We start from the raw sequence: 14212 nt of genomic DNA on the forward strand, positions 1-14212 counted from the left end.
GTTTCGGCGCATGTGCAATCGTGCATCCATTTTGGATGTCAGTTAAATTCCGTACCTTCTACCTTTTTATCAATATAACAAAGAATTATACACTTGGAGAGGTCAAACCAATCTTTCGTTATTTGAGCTATTACTGTCTGTTCGGGGGGTTGTTGCTACTGAAGTATGAATTTTTGCGACTGAAGATATTCTTGGGTTTCCTAGCTGTCCATTCAGATTCTAGAAGTTTATTTCTCACTTTTTACTGTATTTTTTGTCTTGTTTGCCGTGTCACGTAGGTAAAAACTAAAAGAAGCTACTTACATATGTATAATTTACGCACAGGCCTAACATTTTAGACGGATCCAATTTCAGAACTCCGCCATTCTTAAAATAGTAAGCATGGAGAAATAGATGAGTTCATGTGAGGCCAGAAACAGTCAGTTGTAAGCTAATGCAACTTTCTTGGGCCTTCAAGTTAACATCAGTGCCTTGTAAACAGAACAATGGTTTTACTTTTTACGTAGGGCTGCTAATCTGATAATTTGCTGCCCACTTTGTTGAATCTCGTAATGTAGTAATTACATGTGTTGCATCTAACCCAGTCCACCTAGAACTGAACCAAAACTTGTACAACATAGCCATGATTTCAGAGCAGAGAGGAACAGATCAAGGAGTTCCTTTTCAACTCGAAACTTGGCTATGGTGCTTACATCTAGACTGAACATCAGCAGTAGCGTAAGCAAGTCTTGTTCTCAAGAATAAGGCTATGCTTGATGCCAAGCCCAGTAATGTGATGCAACCCCACACAAAGAATGTGTTCGAGTAGCACTTTGCGCCCATGCACATTATCATGGTGTCAACTGTGCCATTGAGGTTGTCCAGTACTGTATTACTTGTGCCATTTGCATCATATACCAAGGCCGCAATCTGGCCATAGAGGAGTGAGCCAAGAGGGATATTGGTGATGAGGATGTTGTGGTTCACGCCAATGCTTTTTGGTCCAAAGAGTTCGGATGTCACTGACACTGCCGCAGCGAAGATGAAGCCCGAGCTCAGGCCAATTAACGCCGTTCCTGCTATCAGAGTGTTTTCATCGTGAAATTTCCACATTAAGAAAAAAGCCGCTGGCATGGGCACCAACGCAGCTGCAAGCCATCCTGTCCGAGCAAATGACACCTTCCTGCATTGCATACATAGTATAGTTAGCTAGGAGGCCAGTTGATGAGAGTTGAGGTATTTGTATCACTGTAAATGTGTAAAGAGTGTAAGACAGACATACCCGTGAAGGAAGTCGGGGAGTGCAGAGAGGAGGCGACCAAAGAAGGAGCAGGAGGAGTAAATGGCAAGAAGCATGGTCAGCCGCGGCTGTAGGTTTAATGACTGTGCAATCTGCCCCAAGTTGTTGCTGTACACTAGCCCAACAGTGGCACCACAGAAGTAGGCTATGTAGTAGAGCCAGAAATCCACATGCCGAATGAGCTTCTTTGCACTATGCTCCTCACCAAGAACCAGCACACGGCCCTTCTCCAGTATCGTCCCGCAGCAACAGCCCTCGAACTGCCACTCCACTGATTTCTGCGTCATGCTGCTGTCTATCTCCTTCTGGTGATCAATGTCGAGCAGTAGTGGCTTTTGCGGGTCGTCATTGCTGAGTGGCAATGCAGGGTCAGGACCATGTGTGGCCACAGTAGAGCAGCTGGAGGCTGCAGGCATGATGATTGGAAGGGCGAGGAGGGCCAAGGCGCCCATGAGGACGACCCGTGCAGCGGAACTGGTTGTGGTGACAGATCCGAAGATGACTAAATATATGCCGGTGACGAATGCTATGATGTAGAAACCGAGGAAGACACGCCTATCATGCGTTGACGTGGTGCGGACGCTGTTGCGATCATGCGGGTGGCAGAGGAGGATGGCTGGGAGCGCAACAATGGAGACGACTAGGGGAAGGATGGCATTGAGGAGGAGGTAGACAGACGGGGAGTAAGGGGAGAAGGTGTTGGCGAAGAGGGTGTAGAAGGCAGCGCTGAGCCCGTTGAAGCTTATGGATAGTGAGAGCGCCAGTGGGCGGTTGCTCGCTGAGAAGCTGCGTATGCAGATCACAAAGCAGACCGTGTTGAACCAGCAGATGCTGCACCCTGCTACCAGGCAGACCAAGAACACCTGCGATGGATGCAACAGAAATCAGAATTACTCGATCATTTGATTAATTCAGTCCAACAATTTATCATCGGTACATCCCTCTAGGTGCTTTGCTTATTTACTGGGAATATTATACTCCCTCCTACCCATAATAAGTTTCAATGGTTTAGTACAACTCCACCGGCACTTATTATGGATTGGAGGGAGTATGTAACATGCATTGCATCTGTGCAACAGACTGACTTGTGGTGATTTATATTGTGTCTGGAAGTGGACAGCTGAGAATATATAATTTTTTGCAAGAACTTAACTGTGCAGCAATGACTTGTGAATTAAAGCAATCAAGTCGCCCAGGTAAACTCTTTTTTTTTTACGGAACCTCGTCAAAGGGCGGGGAGCTCCCGTATTGCATTATAAGAAGAGGGAAAATGGTTAAGTTAATATCTCAGGTAAACTCTCAGAGAGAGTACAGATGCCTCTGGCACTCAGTTGCATAGTAGCAGGGAAATAATTCCAAGTTGTTATCAATTCGTGATGCTAATGCTCTGTGTTTCATATGTTAATTCTCCTTGCTGGATCTGGTAAATGGGAGCAGGTGCGAAAGCAGCAGCAGGTACAGATGATGCTGTTCCATGGGTGCAATGCAGCAAGCGTGTGTGATCCTGCGGTGATCTCCAGGTAACGATCTGGGCGGTGTGGTTGCGATGTTTTGCAGCTTCGGGTCCTTTTCTTTACAGATATTGCCTTTTTGTTGTTGCTTTCTGGGAATCTGGATGCGTGTTTAGTGCCGTGCATGGTGGCAAAGCCGGTGGACGAACCATTCTGTGATCAATTATTTTGAAGCATTAACATCACGGGACTGTCTTGATGCCTGCAGTATGTATGTATTTGATTTAATTTAGGTGGGATTATGGTGTAGTCTACACCGTGTAGAAGAAGGGCAGGTGGCTCATGTCACATGCTGGTAGGTAGGAAGAGAGGAGAAGGCATGAAACTATGTTGCGGCAGAAAGTGGAACAGAAGGAGCACGACTGTCATGCTCAGCATGGGTGATATATATTGTTTCTATCCGGCCGTTAGAAAAGTGAGGGGACTTTTCTTTTCTTTTCTTTTCCTTTTGACTTGCCCTTTCTCCATCCTTTGGGAAGGAAGAGGAATAGGAAAATGAAATAGACTTAAAAGAAGATGAAGCTGGTATCATCTGGTTGTTGAGGCATGCATGATGCATGCTGCACTTATGCTGGATGGTGTTGTTCTGAGGGTGCAACGCAGCAGGCGTGTGTGATCTTCAGGTATCGTTCTGGGATTTCCAGGTGCCATGTTTTTGCGGTGACTGGCAGGTCGGCAGGTCCTTCTCTTTGCGGATATAGCTTTGTTTTTTTATTGCCTTAAGAGAATCTGGATGCTATACCTGCGTAGTGCGTACTGCGGTGCGAAGCAGGTGGACGAATCATTCCGTGATCAATTATTTTGAAGCATTAATATCAGGGCACTCTCAAGATGTATACGTTGTGATGCCACTGCAGTACAACTGTACAATGTACTGTATTTAATTTAATTTAGGTGAGATTAACGGTGTAGAAGAATGGCAGGTGGCTAATGTGCACACCAGAGAGCAAGGTGTGCTGGCAGGTAGGATGTGAAGAGAATGCATGGAATTGTAAGCTGCAAAATAAAGTGGAACGGAAGGAGCATGACTGACATGCTCAGCATGGGTGATGATATATATTGTTCTATCCGGCAAGTAGAAAAGTGAGGAGGAATTCATGCTTTTGTTTCCTTTTTTACTCCCCCTTTCTCCATCCATGTGAAAGGAAGAGTAATAGGAAAAATATAGAAGTAAAAGAAGAGCAAGCTGATAGCATAGCTTCTGGCATGTTGCACTTGTGCTGGATGGTGAAGGCCAACTAGTTTCTTGTTTTTTTCTTTTATCTAGATGAGCTCTAGTTAGCACTCCAGAGGGTTAGCTCGCTCGCCACGAAATTCAGCACAAGTGTATGAATGACAGTGAAGTGGTAATAATCAAGTTACCAACCACACAATCCCATGGCACAGGTTGCTGGTAAGGTAAGACGAGCAACTGGAGTAAGCAAAGACTGGGTTTGCCTGGGAAACGATTTGACGCTGGAAAGCAACACTTGGATGGGGAAATAAATTTAGCAGGAACAGGCTAGCAGCTCCTGAAAATAAACCTGAGGCCCCAGGCGATGGTCGACGGCAGCCACTCCCTTGACTTGCCAGCCTTTCCCTCCACATTCTTCCAACCTTCCAGTCACGTGCGTGTGGCCGTGCTTAGCTAGCTAACCGCTTGGAGCAACCGTCCCTTGCCTCTGCTACCAAGCAATCCATCGGTCCATGAGTCGATGTGTCTCGTCGCATCGCGCGATAGAAATATCACGGTCGCCGTCGTCCGTAGACGACGATGCACTGGTAGCTACGGCAGTCCCGTCGATCGGACGATCGGTACTGGAACGGACGACGGCTACGTGTAATTAACGACGATGACGGAAGAACACTTCGCGACAGCGATGCGGGTGGCGATCCAGCATCCAGGACGGATTCCAAAATCAAGCAGATAGCTAGCTAGCTAAGCTAAGCTATCGTGACCATACGTATGCATGACAAATCAGTGAAGAAAATATTGAAGAACACGTACTATGTGTAATTAATTAATGCACGGAAGATGGCCGGAGATTAGAAGAGGAGTACGTACGGCTGGGTATGGGATGCCGGCGGCGAGCGTGGAGGAAGGGGGCAGGAGGATGCAGTACTGGAGCGCGTAGGAGGCGAGGCCGAGCGCGGCGGAGAGGAGGAGCACGGCCGGGAGGGGCATGTACATGAGGGCCAGCCCGGACGACCAGCCGAAGGCCTTGCCCAGGTCGGAGGCGGTGGCGAGGTAGTTGAGCGACTGCTGGGAGACCCCCATGGACGCCTTGAGCGCCGAAGAGTAGGCCGAGAAGTCGAAGTTGGTCCCCGTCAGCGCCTGCACCCACACCGTCGCCACCAGCACCGCCCAACGCCGCCACTCGCCGTCCACGCCATGGACGTTGTTGCTACGACGACTGCCGCCGAAGCTGCCTGTGTCCATTGATGGATTTCTTCCCCGGCCGCCTCCCCCCCTCGCCGGCACCTGCCCACGGAGAGGACAGGACAGGAGGATATGCGTAGCTTCTTCCTCCTTCCTTCCTTATTTTTCCCTCCTCCTCTCTGTCCGAATTCCCCTCTGTCTATATATACCTGCGCAGGAGGACGACTGCTATCCCTCGATGGTCTGCCTTAGCTAGGCTGCTATCTTAATCAATGGTCAGATGATGATCCATCGCTCCGAAAAGTGACGATTTTGTCTCACCTTTTGTTTCGCCTCTGTGTGTGTACGTACGTCGTAAGCATGTGCAATCGTACTAGTACGTGAATCAGTGCTCTGGTCCGGCTGCTCACGGACGACCATGGACAAATCAGTAATTAAGAATTTCGTTGGCTTACTGGTATCTAGTACTCCTAATCATGCATATATAGACGATCGAGCCAGAAGAGAAACAGGGGCGGCGCGTATACTATGTGTAAATTAACCGGCGGCCGCCACCACCGGTACGGCGGCTCTCCTCCGTCGATTTGGACCCATCTCGGTGCATGTGGCTCCATCTCGGCTCTCGCTGGCCGCTGATCGTCGTATGTAATTTGTTGGTCCTGGATGATTGAAACCTTGTGGCTGCGGTGAGTATTATACTCCTACAGACAAACTCATAATTAATCAAGAGCGACATTTCGGTTGGGTTACATGCTACTCCCTCCGTTTCAAAATGCAAGTCGTCTAAGGATTAGTCAAAAGTCAAATCTTACTAACTTTTGATTAAATATTTAGAAAAATATATCTACATCTATAATATTAAGTAAAAACATTAAGAAAATATAATCTGTGGTGAATCTATTGATATTAATTTAATATTGTAATTCTTCATATTTTTGTGTCTAAACTTGGTTAAACTGGGAAAATGTTAATTTTTAATAAATCCTTAGACGTCTTATATTTTGGGACGGAGGAATAGTACTAAATCATGCATGCGACGGGTGTGCATCGTATGTGTACACTGGCGGCGGCGCCACCCTGCAACTCTCCTCCGTTGATCTGGACTCGTCTCTCGTCATGCGCGCACGTTCATGTGCACTGCCGTGGATGGTTGATATATAGCATACAGTGTACTATCCCATAATTTAAACCAGATTACCCAATAATTTAAACGGGATAAGTCCAGTATCATGGAAGGGGTTTTGATTTTACATGAAACCATGAATTATCTTCATAGTGGAAAAACATTGGATATTATGTTCAAAGTTGACTTTGAAAAGGCATACAATAAGATTAAATGGCCTTTTGTTTATAAGATGTTGAAACTAAAAGGATTTCCAGACAAGTTCTGTGATTTAATTATGAAAACTGTGGTAGGGGAAATGTTGGGATCAAAGTAAATAACTGCATTAGACCTTATTTCCCTACTTACCAAGGTTTAATTACGACAAGGGGATCCTCTGTCACCCTTGTTATTTCATTTGGCTGCTGATAGATTAGCTGTGATAATGGAGAGGGTAATTTTTTTTGGTTTAATTAAAGGCTTGGTGTCTCACTTGGTGGAGGGAGGTTTAGTGCTGCTCCAATTAGCAGACGACACTATCTTCTTTATTGAGGACGATATCCAAAGTGCTCAAATTTTGAAATTTCTGCTATGTATTTTTAAACAGATATCTGGTCTTAAGATCAATTATGATAAGAGTTAACTATATTGTTTTGGGGATACAGTTACCAAGAAGGACAAGTATAGTTTGATCTTCTCCTGCGCTTAGTGTATCCTACCAATGAAGTATCTAGGAATTCCAACAAATCTTGGGGTAAAGCTGAGGAATCTATGGAAGGTAAGCTTAACTGCTGGCAAGAAAAATTGATGCTTATTGAGGGGCGACTGATCCTAATTCAATGTAGTCTAAATAATACTCCCTTATACATGATGTATTTTTTTCCTTTGCCTAAGGGGGTGAAGAAAAAAAATTGATTTATTTCTTTGTTGCTCGTCTGCTTTGGAGCGAGGATCAAGGGATCAAAAGTATCATCTAGTTAATTGGGCTACCGTTTGTTCGCCAGTTGAGTTTGGGGGCTTAGGTGTTAAAGCTTTGGGTTGCATGAATATAGATCGTCTATGTAAATGGATCTAGAATATTATGGCAAAAAGTTCTTTACAATAAATCCGAGGAATAAAACAATGTCTGGGATTACAGTAAAAACATGCGAATCTTGGTTTTGGCATGGCTTGCTAAAAGTTCGTGACCTTTTCTATTCCTTTTGCACTCGAGTGGTCAGAAATGGCAAAAGAACACGGTTTCTGGGAAGATCACTGGATTGGTGATGAGCCCTTTGAGATTAAATATAGAAATTGCTATGATATTTGTGAAAATAAAGGGATAACTGTTAGGGATTGAGTAATTTGAAATTCCAACGAACTATCACAGACAATGTGCTGCAGATGTGGGAATCACTCATTGCAAAGTGTGTTGGTGTAGCTCTCTATGATGAGAATGATACAATTAAATAAAAACTTGACCCTCAAGGGTTCTCGGTTCGATCTGTCTATAGAGCTCTAAAATGGAGATCCTTTGGATTTCCTCCTTTGGCTGGTAGTCAAGAGGAGTATTTTGAGAAAAAATATTTTGCATCGCAGAGGCTGGAAAAGTGATTGGTTATGTCAGTGTAGTGAGAACGAAACTATTTCCCAACTATTATTTTCATGTCCTTTGGCGCGGTACATATGGAATGTTGCATGCTATGCTTTTGGGTTTAAAAATAGGCCGACTTCAATTTAACATTTGTTTGGCAGTTGGCTGCTTAAATTTAGAAAGAAAGATAAACATGTGGTGTTGGTGGGTATTGTGGTGGTTCTATGGGGTTTATGGAAGATGCGAAATAATGCGCGCTTCCGATCTGTTAGACCTAACGACCCCGTTGTTGTTACTAATCTAATCGGGCAAATGATCTCTTCTTGGGCAATTCTTCAGGTCAAGGAGGAAAACAGAGATGCTCTAAATTTGGGAGTGAAGTTTTTCGTGCAGATGTCAAGTGAAGATTTCCAGGCGGCTAGAGGCTGGAGACCAATCACCCAGAGGCTGACAGGCTGAAGGATGTTTTAAAGCTTGCTCGAGCTGAAATGGAAGCAGAAATGTTCTGATAGCATGTCGTCACTAAATTCTTCATGTAGATGTTTGGTCTCTTCTTCCGTGATAGATGATGATGAAGAGAATGACATCCTAGATGGTCAGCTTCTCTTAGCTATTATTGGTAATATTTCAGAAGTCGACTTAGAACACTCGGAGCTTAGTTCAGTTTATGATCTAAATGCTTCAACAAGAGGTTCTCGGTCGTCTGCTGGAAAGAAGTCTCGTCGATATAGCAAGTGTTCTAAATCTAAAATAGTTTCTCGATGAATGGCATGTTTCGGAATAGCAGAGGTCTTGGAGACTTGGCTAAGCATTCTCATATTGCCAATGGTTGTAGAGACTATGATTTAGATTTTATTGCCATATCAGAGACGGGTAGGCGAAATTTCTCACAAAGTTTCCTAGACCGGTTATCTGGTGGGATTAACTTTCAGTGGTTTTCTCGCCCGCCTCGTGGTAGGTCTGGGGGCATATTACTTGGCGTCCGCATAGACACCATGACTAGCTAGTTCTGATGGAGATTATCACATTAATCTCGACATTCAGAATAAAGATGGCGGTTTCACTTGGAGTCTGGTTGCTGTGTATGGTGCCGCCCAAGATGCTTTTAAGGCTGACTTTTTACGTGAGTTGGTAAATCTTACTAAAGATAATCCCTACCCGATTTTGATTGGAGGGGATTTCAATTTACTAAGATTTCCTCATGAGAAAAGTAAAGGTCTTTTTGATGGACATTGGCCTTTCTTGTTTAATGCTGTCATTGATAGCCTTGACTTAAGAGAGGTGTTTATGTCCGGTCGACAGTTTACTTGGGCCAACAGCTTGCCTGAGCCCACATACGAAAAGCTTGATCGCGTGTTGATGGATACCGAATGGGAAGATAAATACCCTATGGTGTATGTCCGTGCACTAGAACGTATTGAAAAATTGTCTGACCATGCTCATATCCTCTTAACTACTGGGAATCCCGACCTGTTTGTAAGCGGCCTTTCAAATTTGAACTTGGCTGGTTACATAGAGAAGGATTCCATGAGATGGTTAAGAAGGTTTGGGAGAGACCAGTCCGGGGTAGCACTCCAATCTTGAGATGGAATAATAAAATGCGTGCAATGCGCAGACATCTCTCTGGTTGGGCTGCCCATACATCTGGTCTTCTCAAAAAGGAGAAGGCTCGCTTATCAACTGTGATTGATGAGCTAGAGGCGGTTGCTGAGGGAAGACCGTTGTCTTCGCATGAGATTGAACTTAAGAATCAGTCCAATGCGCAGATGGCGAGTCTCCTTCGCGAAGAGGAACTCAAATGGTATCAACGTTCCAAAGCCCAATTGATTTTGGAAGGAGACTCAAATACGCGATATTTCCATGGTATAGCCAATGGGAGACATCGGAGAAAACGTATTCACTCTCTTATTCAAGATGAAGGGTTGATTGAAGGCCATGAGCAACTCAAATCTTACGTTACTAATTATTATAAAGGCATGTTTGGTCCTCCGGATGAAAGTTCTTTTTCTCTAAATGAGGACTTAACAGCTGATGTACCTCAAGTTTCTGTAGAAGAAAATGGCTTACTAACTGCACCGTATTCCGAGGAAGAAGTGCAGAAGGTTGTTTTCCAAATGGAATGCAACAAAGAACCGGGTCCCGATGGTTTTCCAGCGGAGTTTTATCAAACTTTCAGGGATACTATTAAAGCGGATCTTCTAGATTTGTTCAGTGCTCTGCATATAGGACACCTAGAATTATTTCGTCTAAATTTTGGTGAAGTAATCTTGTTACCGAAAGTTAATGAGGCAGAAAGGATTCAACAATATAGACCTATTTGCCTCTTAAACGTAAGTTTCAAGATTTTCACGAAAGTGGCCACCATTAGACTTAATACGGTTGCAGATCATGTCGTTCAACCATCACAAACTGCTTTCATGCAAGGAAGAAATATCCTTGATGGAGTGGCGGTTTTGCATGAGACGGTACATGAGATGCATACTAAGAAATAAAATTTGGTTATTTTAAAATTAGATTTTGAAAATGCCTATGACAAGATCAAGTGGTCTTTCCTACAACAGACACTCAGGATGAAAGGTTTTTCTCCTGAATGGCACGCTTTAATAAATGATTTCGTGTATGGAGGTAGTGTGGCAATTCGGGTTAATGATGACACCGGCCATTATTTCCAAACACGAAAAGGGTTACGCCAATGGGATCCGTTATCACCAATGTTATTCAACATTGTGGCGGATATGTTGGCTATACTCATAGAGCGGGCCAAGTCTGATGGTCAGATTGAAGGTGTGATTCCACATCTTGTCGATGGTGGTTTATCTATCCTTCAATATGCCGACGATAGAATCCTGTTTATGGATCACGATCTTGAAAAAGCTCACAACCTGAAATTAATTTTGGCGGCTTTTGAGCAGTTGTCGGGATTGAAAATCAATTTCCATAAAATTGAATTGTTCTGCTTCGGTGACGTCCAAGATGATACAGCTCTATATACAGAGTTGTTTGGTTGTGGACAAGGCCAATTTCCTATTCGCTATTTGGGTATTCCGATTCATTATCGGAGACTTACGATTGCTGAATGGAAAATAGTGGAAGAAAGATTACAAAAGCGCCTTAGGAGTTGGAAAGGTAAATTGCTGTCCCTGGGAGGAAGATTGGTACTCGTTAACTCGGTACTGACTAACATGGTACTGTATATGTTATCATTCTTCCTATTGCCAAAAGGAATTCTGCATAAACTCGATTATTATCGATCCAGATTCTTTTGGCAAGGGGACAACGAGAAAAAGAAATATCGACTGGTTAAATGGAGTATAGTTTGTAGTCCCAAAGATCAAGGCTGGCTTGGAGTTCATGACCTCGAGGTCAAGAATTCAGCTCTGCTGGGTAAATGGCTTTTTAAGCTCCTTACCGAGGATGGGATTTGGCAATCTATTCTTCGGAGAAAATATATCGGCTCCAAGACGTTGTCCCAAGTGGTTTGGAAACCTGGGGATTCACACTTCTGGGCTAGTCTAATGGCGACAAAGAATGTCTTTTTCCGGCATGGAACTTTCTCAACAAAGAATGGAGCACAGATACGGTTCTGGGAGGATGCTTGGTTAGACAATGCACCCCTAAGTGAACAATATCCTGCGTTGTATAGTATCGTTCGTCGCAAAGGAAATACCATTGCCACAGTAATGGCTACCTCTCCCCCGAATGTGACGTTCAGACGAGTTTTGCTAGGACAAAGGCTTTTGGTATGGAATGCCTTAATTCAAAGGTTGGGGGTATTAATCTATCACCTGAACCAGATGAATTTAGGTGGAATTTACATGTAGATGGCTCTTTCTCTAAGAAAATTTGGAAGATGAAGATACCATTAAAAATTAAAATATTTGGATGGTATCTTCGTCGAGGTGTCATCCTCACCAAAGACAATCTTGTTAAGCGGAATTGGCACGGAAGTACTCGATGTATTTTTTATCATCACGATGAAACTATCATACACCTCTTCTTCCAGTGCCAATTCGCGAGATCTATTTGGTCTGTCATCCAAGTAGCGTCTACCCTGTATCCTCCGACTAGTGTAGCCAATGTCTTTGGCAATTGGCTTCATGGTATAGATTCAAGGTTCAAGTTGCTTCTTAGGGTGGGGGCGCTAGCAGTTATCTGGGCGCTTTGGCTGAGTAGAAATGACAAGATTTTTAATGATAAAAATTGCTCTTTATTGCAGGTCATCTACAGATGTACAGGTATTCTCCGTTTGTGGTTACCGCTTCAGCGCATGGAGAACCGAGACCTATTTACGGAGGTCTGTACACGGTTGGAGGCTACGGCGAGGGATACTTTTTCCCTACATGGGTGGCAACATAGTCTACGGATTGAAGCTCCATCCTTACCTTAGGCGTTATATGATTCATCGTTCCGATATGTATTCCGCTTAGATATTTTTTACTTTGACATCTTTTTAGACTTAAGACTATTAAACGAGTGTGTGCATCCTGGTTATGCAGAAGCTGGATGTAATTGCTTCTAAAAGTAATAAAGCATCCTTTATCGAAAAAAGATGTTTGGTCTCTAGATCTCCCTGGTAGCTCTCCTGTTGGATAATCTCTTCTAGCGCTGAGCAAGATGGCTCCTGTGTCCATCTGGGACTAGTATGGAATAAGTCTAATAATCTAGACTTCCTCTTTTTTTTTGTACCTTTAACCTGTAGACACTTTGGTTTCTTTAATGGAAATGGGGGGGGAAGCCCCTTTGCTCAAAAAAAAAAAAAAGATGTACTATCGGACAAGGGTCATTGTGTTGACAAATACTGATTAAAGCATTTCGTTTGGTTACCGGTACTTCCTCCATTTCATTGTTTTTGTCATGGTTTAAACTAAAATCATGACAAGAATTATCAGATGGGGGAGTACGTGCTAACTAATCACGCAAACATATGAGAACATGTAGTACCCCCTCCATCTATTAATAGTATAAGATTATTTTAGCTTTGATGTAAATGCATGTATCTATATCTAGACGTATTTCAGTGTGTAGATTTTATCTATTTTGGTGTGTATCTAGTCTACTTTAAAATATGTAAAAAAATACTAATGAACGGAGGGGGTATTATAATTGAGGTGATTGAAACTCAAGAACATGGTTGTGCGTGGGTCATAGGGTTTAACTGAACGTATATCATCTAAGAACACCTCTAATTTCATTTATGTTTGTTTCATGGAAAGGATTGAAGTTTATGTTATAACTATTATGGATTAGAAACAAATAATATTTTTTGAACCAACCCTTTCGCTCCGGAACCGCCATTCGCGTGGGTCACGTCCAACCAAGGGAAACACACAAAGGACCTGCTCACACCCAACATGCATGTACCCGGAGATCCTACGTTATACCTTGTTGCACTCAATTGTTTGACGGTTCCTTACCTCGTATCTCAAACTAAGGCGTATAAATTTAGGTAAAAGTCTAAAGGTTGACTAAGTTTTAGAAAAAATAACTATTAAGATCTACCTTGTCAAATCAAATATCATAAAATACACAATGGAATGTAGATTACAAATGTATTTTCATATTATATCCGCATAGTATAAAAGTTGTCAATTGTTTTTTTTCTATAAGCTTGGTCAAAGTTAACATTACTTGACTTTTCAAAATTATATAGGGCCTGTTTTGATAAATAGAGGTAGTAGCTGGTGAGTTAGCTAGCAGGCTAGCCGCAGCTGACGGTGAAAACAAAATGATATGAAAAGGCAACAGTGGGGCAATAAACTCTAAGAAGTCGTTTGGAAGCCAGGTTTTCATTTCATTTGTAGCATTTTGAAATGAATATTTAGATTGTAATTCCAGAAATGGACACTTGTTTGGTTGCCACAGGAATTGTAAATGACAGTAGAATTCAATATTGAATTTGTTTGGTTGCCACAGGAATTGTGAATGACAGGTTTCAGCTCGGAATTGTGATTACACATGGCATCATTTTGCTGGATTTCTTAAATGAAATGATGGCCCAATTCTGTGGCAACCAAACAGCCCACCTATGGAATTTTAAAATGAATTCCAGGATTTCAGGCTCAAATGATGGATACCAAACGACCTCTAAGTGTGTGACTTGTGCTTTGCGGCGCTGCTTGGTGGGGCCCGCCTAAGTATATATCATATCCTAATATTCTTGAATAATTTTGACTTCCCCAACTCAGGCTGAGATGATGTCGTCGCATCCTGCTCTGAACCAATCCAACTTGCCTATCTAGGGATTCTGCGTGGGGTTTAGGTATTCTTCAAGGGTGTGTTCGGTTCTAGAACCGAGTGGAATGGAACGGAACCATTCCGCACCTAGAGCCAATTCTTGTGTTCGGTTGTGGAATGGAACGGAACCGAGTGGTTCCTCGAAAGGGAATAT

General features: G+C 43.2%; 1 protein-coding gene across 1 annotated transcript; it reads right to left on the reverse strand.

Moving 5' to 3' along the window:
* Positions 1-423: 423 nt before the first annotated feature.
* Positions 424-5520, reverse strand: LOC127300113 (protein NUCLEAR FUSION DEFECTIVE 4-like). The gene is given in 4 exon segments (XM_051330190.2): positions 424-695; positions 697-1162; positions 1262-2142; positions 4835-5520. Coding segments are annotated over 4 exon segments (1842 nt in total). The 5' UTR covers positions 5210-5520; the 3' UTR covers positions 424-575.
* Positions 5521-14212: the final 8692 nt, after the last annotated feature.

This window comes from Lolium perenne, chromosome 5 (genome assembly GCF_019359855.2).
Source record: "Lolium perenne isolate Kyuss_39 chromosome 5, Kyuss_2.0, whole genome shotgun sequence".
Classification (NCBI taxonomy): Eukaryota; Viridiplantae; Streptophyta; class Magnoliopsida; order Poales; family Poaceae; genus Lolium; species Lolium perenne.